The sequence below is a fragment of the Nyctibius grandis genome, chromosome 1 (assembly GCF_013368605.1).
Source record: "Nyctibius grandis isolate bNycGra1 chromosome 1, bNycGra1.pri, whole genome shotgun sequence".
NCBI lineage: Eukaryota > Metazoa > Chordata > Aves > Nyctibiiformes > Nyctibiidae > Nyctibius > Nyctibius grandis.
The window spans coordinates 114,361,092-114,369,840 of record NC_090658.1 but is presented as its reverse complement, the minus strand read 5'-3'; the positions used below and the strand labels follow the sequence as shown (position 1 = coordinate 114,369,840).

General features: G+C 43.7%; 1 protein-coding gene across 1 annotated transcript; it reads left to right on the top strand.

Annotated features, from left to right (window-relative positions):
* The first annotated feature begins 1,495 nt into the window (after positions 1-1,495).
* On the top strand, positions 1,496-6,513 carry CMPK2 (cytidine/uridine monophosphate kinase 2). The gene is made up of 5 exons (XM_068396538.1): positions 1,496-1,591; positions 1,683-1,797; positions 2,974-3,175; positions 4,312-4,545; positions 6,393-6,513. Exons 1-5 carry the CDS (start codon positions 1,496-1,498, stop codon positions 6,511-6,513), a joined length of 768 nt encoding a protein of 255 aa, XP_068252639.1.
* The last annotated feature ends 2,236 nt before the right edge of the window (positions 6,514-8,749 follow it).

Below are 8,749 nucleotides of genomic sequence, written 5' to 3'. Positions count from 1 at the left end.
CATTGGTCTTGTTATCAAGGCACTGAATCATAGAATCACAGAATATAGAATGGTTTGGGTTGGAAGGCACCTTAAAGATCATCTAGTTCCAACACCCCTGCCACAGGCAGGGACACATTTCCACTGGACCAGGTTGCTCAAAGCCTCATCCAACCTGGCCTTGAACACTGCCAGGGAGGGGGCAGCCGCACCTTCTCTGGGCAACCTCTTCCAGTGTCTAACCACCCTCACAGTAAAGAATTTCTTCCTGATATCTAATCTAAATCTACCATCTTTCAGTTTAAAACCATTCCCCCTCATCCTATTACTACATGCCCTTGTAAAAAGTCCCTCTCCCACTTTCCTGTAGGCCCCCATCAGGTACTGGAAGGCTGCTATGAGGTCTCCCTGGAGCCTTTTCTCCAGGCTGAAGAGCCCCAACTCTCTCAGCCTGTCTTCATAAGAGAGGTGCTCCAGCCCTCTGATCATCTTGGTGGCCCTCCTCTGGACTCGCTCCAACAGGTCCATGTCCTTCTGTCCTGGTTTCATTGGGATTTAGTTTCAGTTTGTGGCCGGCCATGGTGATCAAGGCCCTTAGCAGTTAAATCCAGGGCAGCTGACCCAGGCTGGCCCACAGGTATATTCTATATCGTTGAGGTCAAGTTCATTGTAAAAGGGAGGGCTTGCTGCAGAGAGGTTGGGCTGGTTTTGCTCTCTTCTTTTCTAGTCTCCTTTTTTTTTTCCTTAATCCCAATGATTGGTATTCCTGGAGCAACTTGCTGCAATTTTGTAGCTAAGTATAACATTGTGTGTTTTGTGTTACCATTTATATTGGTTTCTTTATTTTGTTAAATCTATTTAATTTTAACCCACAAGTCTCCCTCCTTTTCCCAGTTCCCTTCCTCTGTCAGGGAAGGGACATGGGGTGAGAGAAAAAACGTTATTGTTTAGCCCCCAGGTGTGGGATAAATGTAGTCACCTTCTTATGTTAAGGGCCTCAGAGCTTCTGTTACTTATTCTGAGTAACAGACTAATGGGGTTAAGTTACCAATAAGCCCTGACAGCTCGATGCTACTTGGGCACGGCAACAGAGTAAACCAGTTCAATTTGGTTTAGGGCTTGCTTGTCTCTTTGGGCCAGTCCAGAGCAGCAGAGTGTATTTGCGCTGCTTCTTTTTGGAGACCACCGGGATTCAACCACGGGAGCCCGTGGGAATGTGACCCTCTTTTTTGCCGGGGGGGGTGCAGGCAGGCCGGATGCCGAGGCCAAGACTTTATTTTTCACTTCCAGCCCATCCACGCACAGAGCCGTTTCCCACGGGGACCGAGCCCGTTCGCTCCAGCGCTACCAAAGCGGGGCGGCGAGGCAGAAAACCCGCCCCCGAGGCGCAGCCCTTGCCTGCCGCGCTCCTCCCCGCGGACAGGCGGTTTCCCGGCCAGCGGAGCTTGTTTCATTTCCCGCTGGCCCCGCCGCGGCCGCCCACCCCTCTCCGCCCCGGCCCCGGCTCCCGGCAGCGATGCTGCGGCGCTGCGCCCCGGGGCCGCCGGGCTCGCAGCCCCTCCGCCGAGCCCTGCCGCCCGCCGCCCCCGCCGTCCGCCGCCGCCTGCGGGAGGTGAGGGGCTGCGGGGCCGCCCTTCGGCTCCCCCCGCTGCCCGGGGTGATGCGAGGCGAGCGGGTGCGAAGGGTCGCGTCTCTCGTTGCAGTGCGCAGCGCGGATCCCCGAGGCCGGAGCGGTACTCGAGCTGCTGGAGAAATGTCCCGAGCACCAGAAGAAGGGAGGTTTTCCCGTCGTGGTTTTTGAGGGGCTGGATGCTACAGGTAAGAGCAATGTGTGGTTGAAGAACCACAAATGAGAAATTGTTGGAGGGAGCAACTGCTGTGGCTTTCAGCCAGCCGTAAGGCTTAAAAATGCAAAAAATCCTGGAAACGTGTGACAGATTTGAAAGAATTAGTAATTATAAACACCAGTAAGAGAAGTCCAGGCTCTTCTCAGTGGTGCCCAGCGACAGGACAAGAGGCAACAGGCACAAACTGTCCAGGCTCTTCTCAGTGGTGCCCAGCGACAGGACAAGAGGCAACAGGCACAAACTGTCCATGCTCTTCTCAGTGGTGCCCAGCGACAGGACAAGAGGCAACGGGCACAAACTGAAACATGGGAAGTTCCATCTGAATATGAGGAAAAACTTCTTTACTTTGAGGGTGACGGAGCACTGGAACAGGCTGCCCAGGGAGGTTGTGGAGTCTCCTTCTCTGGAGACATTCAAAACCCGCCCGGACGTGACCCTGTGCAATGTGCTCTAGGGGAACCTGCTTTGGCAGGGGGTTGGACTAGATGATCTCCAGAGGTCCCTTCCAACCCCAACCATCCTGTGTGATTCTGTAAAAGATCAGTCTATGCTATTTTCATTCAGTGGATGAATTCATTATCTACATAAATGAAAGAATACAAAGAGTGGAGTACTGGAAATTAAATTTCTTGTGCAGATGATGAAACATACTTTTATCAGAGATTTTTCAAATTAATGAACTAGAATAGTGGTAGTCTGGGAAACTGGTGGCATTTGTCTCGGAGAGAAATATTAGTTGCCTCTGAGTAACTTTGTTTTCTGTATTTTCAGTTAAAGGGAACTGAAAATATCCTCTAAAAACAAACTATTGGGTGACAGCATTGCAACATCCACATAAATTGTGACATAGAAAAGTATTGTAAATAGATATATAGAGCAATTGACATGCATTTAAAGGCGTGAAGACAGAAAGCTGGCAAGAGGGAGGGGTGGAAGGCCTTGAGAGTAGGAAGTGGAGTGGTAATTCCTCAAACCAGACACATAACAATTTTCCACTGAAAATCTTATCACAAGATACTCAGGTTACATAGTCAGGTGTCACAACATGTGCTCCAAGTGGACAGATAGGAGCATTTTTCAGTTTTTAAAACTCAGTTGTATCTAATATGTAATATAACAAATGTTTCCTTCTGTAAATGAAATGCAGGCAAAACCACTGTAACCCAGTCTGTTAAGGACACTCTGAATGCTGTTCTGCTAAGGTCTCCACCAGCTTGCATCAGCCAGTGGAGGGCAATATTCGATGATGAGCCAGCACCCATTAAAAGAGCATTTTATGCTGCGGGCAACTACATTCTTGCTTCAGAAATAGCTAAAGCATCCACTCGGGCACCTGTGATCATAGACAGGTTTGTATATTTAAGAAGTTCTCTGGTATCAGTGCTATCATACAGTTGTTCAGTGTTACAAGCAGAAGTTGTCATTGAGAGTCTCTGGGTTTCTTCTTTTTTCTTTTTTTTTTGTAAGTGCTACTTTGCAGGTAGGTAGATAAATATTAAATCTTCTAAAGAGTAATACTTATGATAACAGTCAGGTGGGGGATTTCTGTCAGTGTAACACTCATAACTGGCTTTCGCACACATGCTATATATTCAGTTAGGAACAGTGGAGGCATGGACTTCGCAGCCTGAGCCAAGCAGGGCTCTGTGACAAACGTGAAGAGAACGAGGGCTGCTGATCATAGCTATCTTTAACAAGGGTCTGAGATATGGGTGGATTAGAATGACCGAGTTTTAGGTAGACTTACTCTTTGAGGATGTAAAGCCAGAAATATGCTTCCCACTTCTTTGTTTTGTTTATGTCATTTCTTCTTTTCATTAACTGCAAGGCTGCTTTCAGTATTACTCTTAATAAAGAAAGTCTAGATGCACTTTGAAATCCCTGGCTTGTTTCAGTACATGTACTGTAACCTCTGCCCACAACACACATACTCAGAAGTTTGCATGTTTGAGTGCCATTTTTAACCAGCCTCAAAACCACTGAAATATATAAAATACACTGCCTCATAGTGGTGGGAACGTTAAATGCAAGTGAAATGCATAACCGTTAATAGAAGTCTCTCTTCGTTCACATGTGGTTGAAGACTGCATGTTCTATACCAAATCTGTTGCATGAAGTAGGATGGGAACCACAAAAAAGGGAGTATTGGATTTTGACATATGATGTAACTCTTCTTTTGACCTCTCATTACATGAGAAGACTTTCTTTTGATAGGAGTATCTGGAACACTTGTTGCCTAATGTGTAGCTTCTGCCATATGTTCTAATTAATAATTCACAGTAATTCTGAATATTGCATTATTATTGGTCTGTTAAGAAATAATGGGTGGCACAGAACAGTTCTTTACATTTTCCTTCAAAAATGACAGTGTCACCTACCTCATCATTATTGCACTTACTGTTACACTGACACCTGTCTCCTGTATTACTGAAAAATTAGTGTCTTCTTTAAAATTTGCACTCTCTGTTTGGTATTTTTCTGACAGATACTGGCACAGCACAGCTGCCTACACAATTGCCACTGAAACAAATGGGAAAGTGCAGGATCTTCCACCAGCTCACGATGAGGTGTACCAGTGGCCTGAGGATCTGCTTAAACCCGATCTTGTACTTCTCCTGACTGTTGACCCTGAGGAGCGAGTCTGGAGACTTCAGCGTCGGGGGCTGGAGAAAACAAAGGAGGAGGCTGAGCTGGAAGCTAACAGCTTGTTTCGCCAAAGGTACACTTTAATGAGGAATAAGAGGATGGAGGCAATCTTTGCTCCTGTGGGATCAGTAGCAAAACGTCCCAGTCACATTACTGGGACAAGAATTTCCTGTGTCTGAGCTTTTTGAGTTTGTTTTTTTTTTTTTTTTTTTGGAAAGGATTCATGGCTGACAAGGAGGCTAAATTCTGTCACTTCTAACTGAAAGTGTTTGAAAGCTGCAGGTGAACATCTTCATTCTCCTGCAAAGGATCTTAGAGTTAAAATACTTGTATTTTGCTACTTGCTGCTGGTACTGTAGCACCTACCTTATTGAGGTCATGAAGAAGAGAGACCTAAAAGTTCCAGAACTGCAAAGCAAGAAGCACATAGCTTCCCCAGAGAGGTCTGGAATTGAGCTCCAGACTGAGAGAACAAAATTTAGATCTCCTCTTTTAGATGTCTTTAGTTGTGCTAAGTGTCTCAGGTCCCAATATAGTCAATACATTCAATGGAGCCTTCGAAGTGATTCAGCACACCATGCTTGGAGCCCAGTGATCTAAGCATACATACCTAGAGCCATTTGATGTGATCTGAGACATCTGCATGAGGCTGGCAGATGTGATGCAGAACCTGTGGACCCTTTCTGGACCAGCAACTGGAAGCAACCTGCTTCAGGGTGCACTGAATTGCTGTCTAGGCTCTGCCAAATGTATTGATTAGAACATCATTGTCTACAGTGGAAATCACACAGAATCACAGAATCACAGAATCAACCAGGTTGGAAGAGACCTCAGGGACCATCGAGTCCAACCATTGCCCTGGCACCACCCTGTCAACTAGATCATGGCACTAAGTGCCATGTCCAGTCTTTAAACTCAAATACCTAGTGCTTGTGTAGATACCTCAGTACAGACACCCAAATGTTGGTGTCTGTATCTACAAATCGCAAAGCTGAAATCTACCTCTAGGGTTTTAACATTTCTGATGATGATATACCACAAAGATATCCATTGCTTAATTCTGACAGAAGCTCTGTGCAGACACATGGTTCACATAGTGGGACCTGCAGAGGGATGGGTGAGCCAAGGGAACATGCTGTCATTTAAGAATCTTTCATGTTTTATTTCTGTTACCTCTTATTCCCATCAGAAAGCCTTTAGTTATTTCTACTTCTTAATTATGTCAGCCTGGATGTGAGAACATTCCGAATCTTGCTTGATTCACCATACAACTTGTAGCCTGAATGTTTGGCATTATTAATTCTTGTGGGAACATAGAAAATTATATTCACATTCTCATTCACATCCTCATAGACTAAATGTGGGAGAGTTCTGCCTTATGAGAAGGCTTATAGTCTAAGCAAGGAGGTTTTCATCCTGTATTTCATCCCAGTATTCATCCAGTTAGCAAAGTTGATTAGAGGAAAGGATTGAACGATGTGTCAACTCTGTAATTCAGTGACTCAAAGCTGATATCAGTCAGTGAGCACACCTGCACAACGTCATGCCATACAGTTCAGAGATACTTTAGCAGTCTCTGAATAAATTAACTCAGGTGTTAGAAGCAGGCTGTCCACCGTACTTCTATACTAGACTGTATCCAGTGCTAAGCTGTAGAGAAAGAAATGCTTTAATGCCATGCCATGTGAATATGGATAGAGCTCTGGGAATCAGTGTCAAGGAAACTCTGTGCTTTGAGGTTCACATTGTAATAGCTACTAATGGTTTATAGCTCTTTGCAGTAGATTTCATTCTTAGCTTCATATTAGATTTTTTCCTTTGTCTCTGCAGTGTGAACACTTTCTTCAGAGACGGATGACTAATGCCATTTCATATCCCTGCAATTTGTAGTTTTGTTTCTCTTGTTTTCTGTTTAAATAGAGTTGAAGAGTCATACAGAAGGATGGTGAATCCTGCATGCCAAGAGGTCGATGCCAGTCCCTCCAAGGAAGAGGTTCTCAAGACAGTGCTACAACTAATTAAAAAACACTGTGCTTTGTGAAAACAACTTCTGTGTAATAGCACTTAAGATACTATTTAGTGTACTTAAAAGATACTTTTTATAGCCCCTCTGGTTTTGGTACCTGAAAATGCACTGTGTTGTGTTTCATCCCACAGAAGAATCTTATTTTTCTTCTGTTGACAGTAATCTGTGGAGGTTATCTGTTTCACCGTTGCCTACTGTACTTTTCTATATAAGGCAAAATACTACATACATGTTATTCAGCATTCTTAGCAAAGCCACAAACACGCTACAGTCGTGTACAAAGTAGCTCAGAGTGTGCTCTGACACTGTGACATTTCAAGACATTATCATGTTGCATCTTCATCACCAGGAGAACCTGTTTCTGCGTCTGTTGTGTACCAGAATTTGCTGGACTGCAGCAGGAGTATTAGGTGCCTAAGGAGAGGCTGAAATGTCATCCAGCAGTAAAACAATAAAATGATCATAACATTGAGGAAAAAAGAATCCAGTGGCCCAGTGTTGTTTACTGGAACAGAGGATGAGCAGCTGCTGCTGTGATGGGCATCCTGCAAAAAATGTGCCGTAGATGAAGGCCAATAAGCATCTAGGCCTCTAAGTAAAAAAGTCCAAGCCTGCCAATATATGCAAATAAAATATCAATTAATTTCAGAGGGAAACAGGAGAATGCTGACATATTAGAAACAGAGACCTGAGAAGAACTTGAAATTAAAAAACATTTGATAAATGATTGCTAAAATATTTTTCTACAAAACATTTTCTATAACCTACTAATAGCTTTGTTAACGTGAGTTTGTGTTCTTTTGAGAGAATGTGAAAAAAACCATAGAGAATCTGAGCAATGGGAATGATTGTATCTTTTCAGTTCACCTTTTCTTTCTTGTGTGGGTTTTTGCACATGTTGAACGTGAAAGCAGGCTACCATCAAGACTTCAGCTCTGCAAAGGCTTAATTTTATGTAAGTTAGTTTCACTCTTGTTACTCCTAAGTATAAAACTAAACATATGGATAAGCCTTTGTGGGGTCAGAAATGAACTATAGATCCAGAAAGTAAAGCACACACACAGAAACTTAATATCAAGCTTCTCAATAGTTCTGTGAAAGTCAGTGAATCCAGTTCTTACTGAATAATAAGCACTATTTGTGAAGTTTCGGTGTTTCTTGAAGTACAAAACAATACTTTCATTTGCCCAAATTAAACTTTTTGTACTTTTTAGTTATTTTTAAAAATTCTCTAAGAGTTTTATATGAGATAATTTTACAAGGTATTTTATTTTATAGAACTCACCATAGTATTTCACGCACATTTTTCTCATTTTTAATCTCATTTCCTTCCATTCTTTTGGTCTAGAGGGAAATGAATACTTAAATAAAATAATATTCAGTTGCCTAAACATAGACATCCATAGCCAGTCAGTCTCCCTAAGGTATCTGAGATGTCTGTGTGGGGCAGCCAGATATGACTCGAGACATTTGGTTGAGCTGTTGATCTGCAGAGTGGCAGCTGGAGGCCTGCAGGGATGCCATATGGTGCCTAAAATGGCACTACTCACCCATTTAAGCAGTGAAAGGACTCGAAAGCAGCAGTGCAGCCCCTTTGGGCTGTGCCTCTATTAGCAGGTGGCCTGGAACAAGTAAAGCAGATCCATAGCACTGAGGAGCTGGTGCAGAGGGCTCAGTGTGTGCCCTCCATATATTTCAGAGATTTATTTTAGACCGGCTCTAATCTGGTCATGTGGGCTGGTCTCACATTAGCGGCTGTAGTGCAGTAAGTGTGCTGCTACACCAGATCTTTTGGTTTAGCTTTGGATGGAGTCCAGTTCAGAGATGCCAGGACTGTTCCACAATGTGAAGCAAAGCATGGTGAGGAGGGGCAGTCAGGAGGAATGCTTCCAAAGCGCGTTCCTGATCCAAGCTGAAATGTTAATGTGGATGTATTATGTAGACGTAATGTAGAAGCAACATGTATTTCTTGCAAAGGTTTCCTTGGAGCCAAAACAGACTCTGTAGAAGTAACAAGCAACTTTAGATACAAACTGATGTTTTATCAAGCAGGAGTTCACTGTGCTGAGTGCCTGGAAATAACACATGACACCTAGAGAGGCCAGTTCTTCAACAGGTTTTCTTCACTGCTCCTTATTTTATGTCTTTTCCCCTTAGAATTACCAGCTTCTAGAAATTTCACAGAATCACAGAATCACAGAATGTTAGGGATTGGAAGGGACCTCGAAAGATCATCTAGTCCAATCCCCCT